Genomic DNA, 14,450 nt, shown 5'->3' with positions numbered 1-14,450 from the left:
GATATATGCAGTGCAAACCCCATGCATTGGTAACATCTGCATGCAGATTAATTGTCAAGTACTGCATTTACAGTATATGCCCATCTATTGAGACATGAGTGCTCTTCACAGGCCTCCATAAAAATGGTCTGTCATATAAAATGGTACTGTATATTAGCGATTAACACCGGTCCTGGGACCACTCTATACATTTCCTCACAAAATAAAATGACAAGACCTGAGAAAAATGTAAAATAACCCCCAATGTCGCACAAATGCAATTCCACAAAATTCACAGCATGCACAGCAGCAGATTACCCCAAGAATAAATAGCACATGATCCAAACAGGTTGTGGCATAGAAGCCTTTAGCCTAGCATACTTACTTCACACAAAGTTGCCCTAAATTCAAAGCACACACATACAGTGCCTTGCAAAAGTATTCATTCCCCTTAGCGTTTTTCCTATTTTGTTGCATTACAACCTGTCATTTAAATTGATTTTTGTTTGGATTTAATGTAATGGACATACACAAAATTGTCAAAATTGGTGAAGTGAAATTTAAAATAAATTGTATTTTTAAATGGAAAAGTGGTGAATGCATATGTATTCACACCCTTTGCTATGAAGCCCCTAAATAAAATCTGGTGCAATAAATTACCTTCAGCAGTCACATAATTAGTTAAATAAAGTCCACCTGTGTGCAATCTAAGTGTCACACGATCTGTCACATGATCTCAGTATACCTGTTCTGGTAGGCCCAAGATTCTGCAACACCACTAAGCAAGGGGAACCACCAAGTAAGCGACACCATGAAGACCAAGGAGCTCTCCAAACAGGTCAGGGACAAAGTTGTGGAGAAGTACAGATCAGGGTTGGGTAATAAAAAAATATCAGAAACTTTGAACATGCCACGGAGCACCATTGCATCCATTATAAAAAAAAATGGAAAGAATATGGCACCACAACAAACCTGCCAAGAGAGGGCTGCCCACCAAAACTCATGGACCAGGCAAGGAGGGCATTAATCAGAGAGGCAACAAAGAGACCAAAGATAACCCTGAAGGAGCTGCAAAGCTCACAGCAGAGATTGGAGTATATGTCCACAGGACCACTTTAAGATGTACACTCCACAGAGCTGGGCTTTACGGAAGAGAGGCCAGAAAAAGCCATTGCTTAAAGTAATGATGGACTGTCGTTTCTCTTGCTTATTTGATCTGTTCTTTCCATAATATGGACTTCGTTTTTAACCAAATAGGGTGGCTATCTTCTGTATACCACCCCTACCTTGTCACAACACAACTGATTGGCTCAAACGCATTAAGAAGGAAATAAATTCCACAAATTACAAGTTAATTGAAATGTATTGCAGGTGACTACCTCATGAATCTGCTTGTGAGAATGCCAAGAGTGTGCAAAGCTGTTATCAAGGGTGGCTACTTTGAAGAATCTGAAATAGAAAACATATTTTGATCTGTTTAACACATTTTTGGTTGCTACATGATTCCATATCTGTTATGGAATCATGTAGTAGGTTAATTAACTGCCCTGTTCAGGAGCAGAATGACAGATTTGTACCTTATTAGCTCGGGATTCGATCTAGCAACCTTTCGGTTACTGGCCCAACGCTCTAAGGCTACCTGCCACCCTGCCGTTATGATGCTGGGTGTCAAGTAAAGTTGGTGTCTCAGGTCTGAATCAGTCCCTGATTACAGCAGAAGGATAACAACCAGCAGAACTGTGGAACTCAAGGGTCAGACTTAAATAGCCCATGGAGATAAAATGCACCAATTAATTTGTTTCGTATGCTATTGATACATGTATTACTTCCCCTATCCATTCATGTGACATTTGTACTCTATGTTAGTAACTTAGGAAAATAAATATTAGAGATGTGGGAACTTTAAAGTCAGAGGTCAGTCTTGGTGTTCCAGGGTTGGTGGATGTGAAGACAGATTAGAATGTGTGTCAGCATGATGCAACACAAAGAGCTCCCGTTCCCGTAGAAATTAACCTTATCTCCCTTCTAGCACTTTAAAAAGAAATCATTATTTTCTGTGAATTGTCATTCACTGATCTACTATGGCACAGTGTGGGTGAACATACAATTTAGTGGTAGTTTGACCTACCTATCATATCCCTCTGCAGAACTGTAATCATTCCACAGATAATTAATTGATGCAAATGTCACGGAAGCTTGTATTTCTTCTTTTTTAAACATGGTCTTGAAGCAACATGGTCATGCCTAGGAAAACTGTATATTTGTTTTTTGTTTCTCAGCATTTGTTGTTGCTGTTTTTTGAAAAACACACTTACCCCATGTTCCAAACAAAGTTAAAAGTGAAACAAAGTAGAAACGTAGAAATGCGCCATTTTCAGAAAACGGTATGTAGACACTGATACTGTGCTGGAGATAATTAAAATGAGGTTGAAAAGTGGTGGAATTGCCCTTTAACACTGGGTGCAGCTCAAAACAAAATAATGATATCACTAGGGAAAGGTAATAATTTTGATTCCAACTCAGCAAAGAATTGTATTCCAGTCAATTAGAGCCTGTCGTTGTTATCGCCACATGCGTTGCTGTGGACACCTGTGGGACTTTGGGAGTAGCTGGGTTAGAGAAATGGTAAAGAAGGCCTGCTTAGTAAAGCTGTGCCAGGTAGAAAGGTAGAAAGAAGGGAAATGCTAGGAAATGTCAGGAGAAAGTAAGGTTGTTATTCTTCATATTCACGTTCAAGGTATTCAGGTGAATTTCAAAAAACATACTACCATATTGTGTGCATCTTTAGCCCATCAGATGTGCTTACCGTGACTTGACCCACAAATATGTTTGCCTCCTCCTCCTGGACAGTGAGGTTTCTGGGTAGGGTCAGATCAAACTTAGGGTTGTTATCGTTGACATCAGTCACCACTATGTTCACTGTGGTGGTGGAGGTCTGGAAACAAAAACAGAGAGAAAAAAATAGTTGTGTGTGTGTGTGCATAAGCAAACAAACATACGTGACTCGTTTCAGAAAACGAGACATATGTCGCGCGACACTTCTTCACAGGAGCTCCAATTAAATGTAAACCTTTTTTAAATCAACGTTTTTGGCCAGAAATGTCTTCTGGAATGTGAACTTTCATGTGCCTTAATAGCAAACTTGTATGCCATCTGTAAATACTAATAAAATTGTTAATCAAGAGCCAAGTTGGTTTAGCCATGGAAAAAGCAAGAAACCTTCCCGCAAGCCATGACTGTCTGAGATAATGAGTGGGCTGGACATGCCGAGAGATGAGTTTGGATTGATCTGCCATGTACAGTAGCACACTTCTGTTCATAACATGAGCTGGTCAGTATGTGTAGGTAATCCTTTCTAACGCAGGTTTTTTTAAAGATATCACGTAGCTGATAAATTCCCTCTAGTTATCTTCTTTGACTTCAGAGCATTCTCATCTGAGTGTGCCATAGCGCAGAATAACTGATGAATTTACGAACGCTCAACACCCGTTGAGTATGGCGGGTGTCAGTAAATGTTGACAAAAAAGCATAATGAAATTGTTGCCAGCAGCACAGTTGCAGTCACCAACACTCTGGATAAACAGCCTAACTAGCTCTGCTAGGGTGAGTAAAATGGTCAAAGTGAGCTGTTGTCAACGTTAGCCAGTTAGCTTGGGTGCTTGACTACTGTTGTTGGGTCAGAACGCTCGGATCAACCCGACTACTCGGCCAGAGCGTCCAGTGTGCGCTCTGAACGCTCTGAGAGCGTTACGCTCTGAATTTACGAACGAACAATCTGGCAACGCTCTTAGTTTACGAATGACCAGACACTCTGGCACTGCAGATTAAATTTACGAACACATCCGTAGTATAAACCAGCCTTTAGTCTTGAAATCTTTGGTTATTTAGTACATAGCCTCACATGTGAATCCTTAAAGAGGTGGGTGGGGCTAAAGCTTAAGAGGGTGTGAACGATGCTTAATGGGTGTAGACAAAGAAGAGCTCTCCAATTAGGTACAAAAAAATTCAAGGCCCATTTTCTCAAAAGTGAGGTTACAAGTTTACCAACTTTCAAAGCAAATTCCTTTCCCATTGTTCCTCAACTGTAGTGTATGATATACTAGTTTCTAGCTCTGAGACTCTACTTTTATCCAATGTAAAAAACACCATTGCTACATAAGACCGAATCAAGCCGGTCGGTCACACACTGTACTGTATGAGTGTGTGTTTTTGCAGAGTATTGAAGAGCTATGAGGGAAATCAAAACTAAATGAATTTACCTTCTGTACGATGATACAATGTAAATAATTGAATAATAATTTGCCAAACAAAAGCAAAGCTGCAAAGAATCTAAAATATTTTCACAAAGTTTTGGAAATCAGTCTCCGAAGCAGACTTATATATCAGCATCTGTGATGACTAGGCAAAGACAAATATACTCTACTAATGAATACATAAGGCTATCCGAAGAAACTATGTAATGAAGTCAATACAGAGACACTAAATCAAACAGTTTACTGAAGCTAATTCAAACAGACTTCAATTATGCAGAGAACACAATATGGTGGCTAACAACTAAGGCTGTTAGCACATCCAAAGTCCATCTAGAGTACAACTCTGGACCCAAGTATCTGTCTGACTTCATCCTACCACATGCACCGTTCGCTCCTCCAGGTCCATCTCCCTTCAGCAGCCACACAGCACACTCAAAACTATGGGTGATAATGCTTTCAGTTGTGCGGCTCCTCAGCTGTGGAATGCACTTCCAGTCACTGTCAAGGCTGCAGAGCCACTAGCCTCGTTGAACCTTTTATAACTAGGGGGCAGTATTTTCATTTTTGGATAAAAAACGTTCCCGTTTTAAAAGGGATATTTTGTCACGACAAGATGCTCGACTATATATAATAATATAATTGACAGCTTTGAATAGGAAACACTCTGACGTTTCCAAAACTGCAAAGATATTGTCTGTGAGTGCAACAGAACTGATGTTACAGGCGAAACCCAGATAAAAATCCAATCAGGAAGTGCCGCATTTTTCTAAATCGCTTCATGCCAATGACTCCTTACATGGCTGTGAATGAGCTACGAATGAGCTTACGTTTTCTACGTATTCCCCAAGGTGTCCACAGCATTGTGACGTCTTTTTAGGCATTTCCCTTGAAGAATGGCTGTAAGGGACCACATTGAGCAAGTGGTCACATGATGGCTCCGGCAGAAAATCTTGAGTAAAGTACACAAGTAGCCATTTTACCAATCGCTTCTTATGAGAAACCAATTGTCCCGACGGATATTTTATCGAATAAATATGAGGAAAACACCTTGAGGACTGATTCTAAACAATGTTTGCCATGTTTCGATATTATGGAGCTAATTTGGAAAAAGGTTTGGCGTTGTAGTGACTGCATTTTCTGGTCGATTTCTCAGCGAAACGTGAAGAACAAACGGAGCTATTTCGTCTACAAAAATCATCTTTTTGGAAAAAAGGAACATTTGCTATCTAACTGGGAGTCTCCTGAGTGAAAACATCCAAAGTTCTTCAAAGGTAAATTATTTAATTTGATTGCTTTTCTTATTTTCGTGAAAATGTTGCCTGATGCTAGCAGAGCTTAGCCATAGCATTATGCCATGATAAACTTACACAAATGCTTGTCTAGCATTGGCTGTAAAGCATATAAAAAAAATCTGAGATGACAGTGTGATTAACAAAAGGCTAAACTGTGTCTCAATATATTTAATTTGTGATTTTCATGAATAGGAACATTTTCTAGTAAGATTTATGTCCGCTGCGTTATGCTATTTAGTTTGAGGCTACGTTACGCAGGATGGGTAGTATCAAGAAGTTTTAAGGCACAGCTAAAGACTGAGCTATTCAGAAAAGCTTTCAAGGACCTATGTTAATTCTGTTCTCCTGTCCACCGGATTTGACAACACCGGTATACAGCTTTGATTGTTGTCTGATTATAATGGTCAGTTTTTTTTATTTTTTTATTATTTTTATAAAAATATATTTAAAAAAATTCTTCTGTGCCTTGGGTTTGAGAAAAGCGCTTTACAAATTAAATTAATTATTATTAATTATCTTTGTGGATATACAGTACACAAAGCACATTTGGGTTCGGAATTTTATCTCCCACAGTGTTAAAATGTAACACTTTCTTACAAGTTATATTGTTTGATATTTGAGAAACAATCGGCTGGACCTTTAAATGAACTCTTAATTAGAGCTGATGCTATTACACTTTCTCAGTGTTAGGGAATTAAGACCTGTTGTGTTACAATGACTCATTTGTTGGTGTTGTTTTAAGACTGTAGTAGGGTGTAAAGCCTTATTTGCATATTTATTTCCCAGGGTGCCGTTTGAGTGAATTTGGAGGTACCAGCCATGACTGTGTTTGCTAATAACAGAGACATGAGTGTTGCATTTAATGCATGTCAGTCCTGTAGCCTTCACCAAGTGAGTGTCTAAGTGAATATTGTATTATTACAGCATTACCAGCAAAATCTTTGTAAATGGATATTTGTCAAAAGCGTGGGGAGTACACTGCGGCATCTGTCAGGGGTGCCCGTTATCTCCTATTCTGTTTGTGGCCTGCATCGAACCACTGGCACAGGTCTTGTAAAGGAACCAACGGATCAGTGGGGTGGGTATCCGCCAAGTGTGTATTTTACATGGATGGCATCAACATTTAATGCCCTGACTTTTTATCTGTCGACAGGATCCTGGACATGACTGACAGGTACTGACGAGCCTCTGGGGCGAGACTGAACAGAGACAAGACAGAGGCCCAATTTTTTGGACCGTGGGCAGACCAAGACTTGACCAGACTACCACTGACAGTTAAAATGACTGACATAAGGGTACTGGGGGTAAAGTTTGACCGGGAGAGAGGAGGGAGTGACAACTAGAGTGGGATCCTGGGGACAGTAACAGAGAGAGTGGCTTTTTATGGACTTCGACAGCTGACTTTTGAGGGCAAGATTTTAATCATTAAAGCTGTAATTTTACCTGTGCATTTATTAATTAGTTCTGTTTTTATCCCCCCATGAACAACTATTTTAGCTCTGGAACAGATGGGTTTTTTTTCACTTCCTGTGGGGAAGGAAGTGGGAGAGGCTGAAGAGGAAGATGGTCAAGAGGCCCAGGTCCAAGGGGGGGGAAAGGCTTGCCGGACCTCTACTCGTTCCTGGGCAGCCGCTACACAGCGTTACACCGAACACTTGCCACTCCCCGGTCAACAATAAGATCCCTGGCTGGGATCTTACTTCAGTCTCTTTCCTGCTCCCCAAACACTACGTCCAGCTCCAAAAGTTAAGGCATTTTAAACTGGAAAAAGAGGCAGTCGAGGTTTTAACTAAACACTGCTCTCTTCTCTCTCTTGTGCAGGAGCAGGAACCAGTGTGTCAGTGTCTGGGCTTGCTACAGATGAGCCCACAACAGTTTGACGCAATGTGGCCCATCCTACTCTGTTGAACCGGCACCGCGACCTGTCCTGGATGGTCGCCCACAAGATCCTCCCGGTCAGGGTCGTTATGCACACCCGGGATACCCGCGTGCCCCCGACCAGGATGAGTCGGTGAGGCACTTGCTATGGGAGTGCAGAGCCACCCGGGACCTGTGGAAGGAAGCAGGCCCACTGATCTCCCCGTGTCTGCCAGCAGGGGAAGACCTAACACCCCAGCTTGTGCTGTATGGGGTGGGCCGAAGGCCTTTTCCACAGAAGGCCTTCACCAAGCTCTGGCCCACCCTCACGTGTCTGAAGGATGCACTGTGGTCCTCCCGCAACCTGCTGGCAGCGAAACGAGTAGAGACCATCCCCAAGGCAGTGGCCATAGTAGCCACGGAAGCCCTGGGTCCCCCACAACACCAAAGGTCCCGGCGGCCACGGCCTCTGTGCCCCGAAGGACAGGACGGTAATTGATTCGGAAGAGCAGGAGGAGGCGAGTTCGATAAGAATCCACCCCATTACTGTACAAAGGACCGAAGACAGCTTTTTAACAAAGTTACGTTTTACCATGTCATGGTAAAAATGTTTTACCTTTGTTAAATAATTTATACAAATGTTAAATGGCTTTTACAGATTGTTTTAGAAGAAAAAGTGTTTTTATTCATGTTTGTTTTTAACATGTACTTTTTAACAAATTTAAATGTAATATTCAAATGCTGTTTTCTATGTTTTTATGCCGTTTTTATGTGTACAAAATGATGTACAAAAATATATATGAGCTGCTTGTAAAGGAAATGCAACGATACATTACGCTGGCTAGTGAAGTACTATACAATTCCTTCTGGAATCCAGACAGATGTTAGGATATCCAACAATTGGAACTATGAATCACTTTCAATCTGCAGATAAAATGACTGCCAGTGTAGGGAAGAATTATAAATGATGCTTCCTAAACCATTTGAATAACGGTTGAATAAGTTCAACCACATATAGATTGGATTAGTTTAGAATTATTTTTTTATCTTTGTGTAGTATAAGTTCAATTGATAAATCAATTTGCATGCAGAAATCCTGATATTAAAACAAACTATTCTAAAAAGAAACCTGCAACAAAGAATGCTGGGAAATATGATAAGGCGGGCCCAACACAGTCAAGTAAGAACCACACCATGTGGTGTTGATTCCACTAGAATCAACTCATACAGCTTTTTACCACAACACTGAGACTTAAATATCCACATTTTTGCTGTGCAGTGTTGAATTATTATCACAAAATATGAATTTCCTAGAGGGCAGAGCTCTATTTCGCTTCATCCTTGGCACTCCCTGTGAACCGTTGTGATAGGCTTTTGGATACGGGTCCCTTTCTATCATCACGGATAGGACATGGCAGTGGCAGTCCCACTATAGAGGAGGAGGATCCTCTGTATTCCATTGCTGGTAATACTTGCACAGTGTACAAGTATAGTGCAGTTAACTTCTTAAAGTATAGGGGGCAGCATTTTCACTTTTGGATAAATAGCGTGACCAATTTCAACTTCCTGCTACTCATGCCAGGAATATAAGATATGCATATTATTAGTATATTTGGATAGAAAACACTGACGTTTCTAAAACTGTTTGAATCATGTCTGTGAGTATAACATAACTTATGTAGCAGGCAAAAACTGAGGACCAACCGTTCAGAATCTTTTTTTTTAGGTCTCTGTCTGTTCACTGAGTTCTCATTGGCAAATTATATTTCTTAGGAACCTGTTTTCAGTTCCTACCGCTTCCACTGGATGTCACCAGTCTTTGAAATTTGGTTGAGGTTATTCATTTATGCAATTAAGAAGTAGGCCAGCTAGGAACTGGGTAACACTGTTGAGAGTGGGCAAGATGTGAAAAGTAGCATGGTTTGTTGTCTTCCTGTATTGAACACAGATAGATCCGTTGTCACGATTGTCTTCGGGTGAAAGAGAGGAGGACCACGATGCAGCGTGAATATAATCCATATTTAATGGGAATACTTAAACAATGAACAAAAACAACAAACCGACAGTGTTGGCACTAGTGGAACTGGATAGACCGGACCGTGAAGACACACTGGAGGTCTCAAGCTAATGGCCTGCACAACCCGTCCGGGCTGGATGGTGATTCTAGCCCGGCACGTATGGGGCGCATGCACAGGACGCACTGGGCTGTGCATACATACGGGAGACACAGTGCGCAACGCCGGCGCAGGATATCCTGGCCCGAGGAGACCCACTGGCTGTCTGGAAAGCAGGGCTGGCACCATCTGCCCTGGCTGGATCCTCACCCTAGCCCGCCAGATGCGGGGAGCTGGGATGTAGTGCACTGGGCTAAGCACGCTTACTGGAGACACCGTGTGTTCTACCGCATAACAAGGTGCCTGACCAGCATGACGCCCTCTCTCTCCACAGTAAGCACGGGGAGTTGGCGCAGGACTCCTACCTGGCTTCGCCACACTCCCCGTGTGCCGCCCGCCAATACATTTTTGGGGCTGCCTCTCAGGCTTCCAGCCGTGCTGCAGTGCTTGCTGCCTCTTCATACCGCCACCTCTCCGCTATGGCTGCCTCCAGCTCTGCCTTGTGGCGGCGATATTCCCCCAGCTGCGTCCAGTGTCCATCTCCATCCAGTATCTCCTCCCAAGTCCAATAGTCCTGATTGCGCTGCTCCTCCTGCTGCTTGGTCCATTGTTGGTGGGTGATTCTGTCACGATTGTCTTCGGGTGAAAGAGAGGAGGACCAAGATGCAGCGTGAATATAATCCATATTTAATGGGAATACTTAAACAATGAACAAAAACAACAAACCTACAAAAAATTATGAAGACGATACAGTCCCGTTACGTGAACACCAAACACTGGCACACTGGAACAGGAACAATCACCCACAAAATACCCAAAGAATATGCTGCCTAAATATGGTTTCCAATCAGAGACAACGATAGACAGCTGCCTCTAATTGAGAACCAATCTAGGCAACCATAGACTTACAAAACACCTAGATAGGAAACACCCCCATAAACATACAAAACCCCTAGAGAAGACAAAAACACATACATCACCCATGTCACACCCAGACCTAACCAAAATAACAAAGAAAACAAAGAATACTAAGGTCAGGGTGTGACACCCGTCTACAATTTGATCGATTATTAATGTTTAAAAATACCTAAAGTTGTATTACTAAAGTAGTTTGAAATATTTTGGCAAAGTTTATAGTCAACTTTTGAAATATTTTGTAAAGTAATTACAGCTGCAAGTTTCTTGGGGTATATCTCTATACGTTTAGCACATCTAGCCACTGGGATTCTTGCCCATTCTTCAAGGCAAAACTGCTCCAGCTTTTTCAAGTTGGATGGGTTCCGCTGGTGTACAGCAATCTTTAAATCAGGCCACAGATTCTCAATGGGATTGAGGTCTGGGCTTTGACTAGGCCATTCCAAGACATTTAAATGTTTCCGCTTAAACCACTTGAGTGTTGCTATAGCAGTATGCTTAGGGTCATTGTCCTGCTGGAAGATGAACCTCTGTCCTAGTCTCAAATCTCTGGAAGACTGCAACAGGTTTGCCCCAAAAATGTGCCCCCATCCATTATTCCTTAAATTCTGACCAGTTTCGCTGTCCCTGTTGATGGGTGATGAGAGGTGTTGGGTTTGCGCCAGACGTAGTGCTTTCCTTCATGGCAAAAAAGCTCAATTTAGTCTCATCTGACCAGAGTACCTTATTCCATGTTTGGGGAGTCTTCCACATGCCTTTTGGCAAACACCAAACGTGTTTGCTTATTTCTTTCTTTGAGCAATGGCTTTTTTTTCTGGACACTCTTCCGTAAAGCCCAGCTCTGTGGAGTGTACGGTTTAGTGGTCCTATGGACAGATACTCCAATCTCCACTGTAGAGCTTTGCAGCTCCTTCGGGGTTATCTTTCGTGTCTTTGTTGCCTCTCTAATTAACCTCTTGAAGCTAGGGGGCACTATTTTTATGTTTGGAAAACTAACGTTCCCAAAGTAAACGGTCTATTTCTCAGGACCAGATGCTAGAATATCCATATAATTGACAGATTGGGATAGAAAACATTCTAAAGTTGCCAAAACTGTCAAAATGTTGCCTGTGAGTTAAACAGAACTGATATTTCAGGCTAAAACCTGAGGAAAATCCAATCAGGAAGTGCCCCTGTTTTTGAAACCTCTCCGTTGTTATGCATCCCTATTGCCCATTTAAAGGGATATCAACCAGATACCTTTTTCTATGGCTTCCCTAAGGTGTCAACAGCCTTTAGACATAGTTTCAGGCTTTTATTTTGAAGAATGAGCGCGAACGACCACATTGCGTAAGTGGATAGGTGGGGGCTCTCAGAGTGAGTTGTGCGCAAAAGAGAAAGGCGGCCATTGTTACTCCCTGCCCTGGTGAAAAGCCAATTGTCCCGGTTGATATATTATCGAATACATATTTGAAAAACACCCTGAGGATTGATTATGAAAAACGTTTGACATTTTTCTGTGGACATTATGGATATAATTTGGAATTTTTGTCTGCTTTGTCGTGACCGCTCTTTCCGGTGGATTCCTGGGCATAACGCACCAAACTAACGGAGGTATTTGGATATAACAAATATCTTTATGGAACAAAAGGAACATTTGTTGTCTAACTGGGAGACTCGTGAGTGAAAACAGACGAAGATCATCAAAGGTAGACGATTAATTTGATTGCTTTTCTGATTTTCGTGACCAAGTTACCTGATGCTAAGTGTACTTATTGTTTTGTCGAGCGATCGATAAATTTACACAAACGCTTGTATTGCTTTCGCTGTAAATTATAATTTCAAAATATGAGACGACATGTGGATTAACAAAAGGCTAAGCTGTGTTTTGCAATATTCCACTTGTGATTTCATGAATAGGAATATTTTCTAGTAATATTATTTTGACTGTGGCGCTATGCTATTCAGCGTTGCTGATGACAATTATACCGGATCCAGGATGGGTGGTTCAGAGAGGTTAATGCCCTCCTTGCCTGGTCCGTGAGTTTTGGTGGGCGGCCCTCCCTTGGCAGGTTTGTTGTGGTGCCATATTCTTTCAATTTTTTCATAATGGATGCCACGGTGCTCTTTGGGATGTTCAAAGTAAAAAATAAATAATTATAACCCAACCCTGATCTGTACTTCTCTACAACTTTGTCCCTGACCTGTTGGGAGAGCTCCTTGGTCTTCATGGTGCCGCATGCTTGGTGGTGCCCCTTGTTTAGGGGTGTTGCAGACTCTGGGGCCTTTCAGAACAGCTGTAAATATACTGAGATCATTTAACACTTAGATTGCACACAGGTGGACTTAATTTAACTAGTTATGTGACTTCTGAAGGTAATTGGTTGCACCAGATATTATTCAGGGCTTCATATGAAAGCTGGTGAATACATATGCACACACCACTTTTCTGTTTTAAACTTTTTGGAATTTTTTGAAACAAGTTATTTATTTAATTTCACTTCACCAATTTGAACTATTTTGTGTATGTCCATTACATGAAATAAAATAAAAATCTATTTAATTTACAGGTTGTAATGCAATATCACGTCATCTCTCTCTGAGAGGTCAAAGGTTTACAACATCATCACATCCTCTCTCTTTCTGAGAGGTTGAGCTCTGAGAAAAAACAGAACAGATTATAAAATAATAGCTACATCCAACGTAAGGCCTCCTCTCTTCCTTCAGATTTCATGACAGAGCATGATGGACTTCACATACCCAAGCTCCTGAAGGCTAATGAGGTGTGGGTCTTGCGTGGACGGGCGCTATTAAAGCCCAGAATCTCCCTGCAACAGCATCGTATTTCAGGATGTGGCCATCAGTTTGATGTTGATTAATGAGCTCCTATTATTTATTTATCAGAGGAAATAGTTGCCTGTGATCTCCCCTCTCTGTAACCCAAGTCCCTAAGACATGGCCAGGGTACCAACACTACAGCCTTTGAAGTGAAAACACGGTTGGAGCCCAATAATTTGTGGCCGTGGTGAGGTCTGATGATTTGCATAGGCTGGCAGTCACCTTATATGAGGGTTAAGTACAAATCAAATCAAAGTGTTTTGTTCACATACACATGATTAGCAGATGTTATTGGGGGTGTAGCAAAATGCTTGTGCTTCTATCTCCAACAGTGCAGTAATATCTAACAAGCAATATCTAACACATTTCACAACATATACCCAATACACACAAATCTCAGTAGGAATGAATTAAGACTATATACATATGGAAGAGCAATGTCAAAGCAGAACGGACTAAGATAGAGTAGAATTGTATAGTAAAACAGTATATACAGTGCCTTGCGAAAGTATTCGGCCCCCTTGAACTTTGCGACCTTTTGCCACATTTCAGGCTTCAAACATAAAGATATAAAACTGTATTTTTTTGTGAAGAATCAACAACAAGTGGGACACAATCATGAAGTGGAACGACATTTATTGGATATTTCAAACTTTTTTAACAAATCAAAAACTGAAAAATTGGGCGTGCAAAATTATTCAGCCCCCTTAAGTTAATACTTTGTAGCGCCACCTTTTGCTGCGATTACAGCTGTAAGTCGCTTGGGGTATGTCTCTATCAGTTTTGCATATCGAGAGACTGACATTTTTTCCCATTCCTCCTTGCAAAACAGCTTGAGCTCAGTGAGGTTGGATGGAGAGCATTTGTGAACAGCAGTTTTCAGTTCTTTCCACAGATTCTCGATTGGATTCAGGTCTGGACTTTGACTTGGCCATTCTAACACCTGGATATGTTTATTTTTGAACCATTCCATTGTAGATTTTGCTTTATGTTTTGGATCATTGTCTTGTTGGAAGACAAATCTCCGTCCCAGTCTCAGGTCTTTTGCAGACTCCATCAGGTTTTCTTCCAGAATGGTCCTGTATTTGGCTCCATCCATCTTCCCATCAATTTTAACCATCTTCCCTGTCCCTGCTGAAGAAAAGCAGGTCCAAACCATGATGCTGCCACCACCATGTTTGACAGTGGGGATGGTGTGTTCTGGGTGATGAGCTGTGCTGCTT

The 14,450-nt window shown here is 41.6% G+C and overlaps 1 protein-coding gene across 1 annotated transcript in view; it reads right to left on the bottom strand.

The window, feature by feature from the left end:
- The window catches only part of LOC110502464 (protocadherin-15-like), a 278,820-nt gene that overhangs the window by 123,846 nt on the left and 140,524 nt on the right, over positions 1-14,450 (bottom strand). The window contains exon 19 of the mRNA XM_021580491.2: positions 2,786-2,914. Within this exon, the coding sequence (XP_021436166.2) occupies positions 2,786-2,914 (129 nt within the window). The remainder of the gene's footprint in view (positions 1-2,785; positions 2,915-14,450) is intronic.

This window comes from Oncorhynchus mykiss, chromosome 23 (genome assembly GCF_013265735.2).
Source record: "Oncorhynchus mykiss isolate Arlee chromosome 23, USDA_OmykA_1.1, whole genome shotgun sequence".
Classification (NCBI taxonomy): Eukaryota; Metazoa; Chordata; class Actinopteri; order Salmoniformes; family Salmonidae; genus Oncorhynchus; species Oncorhynchus mykiss.
Note: the sequence above shows the minus strand (reverse complement) of the source record. Positions and strands in the feature narration are given on the sequence as shown.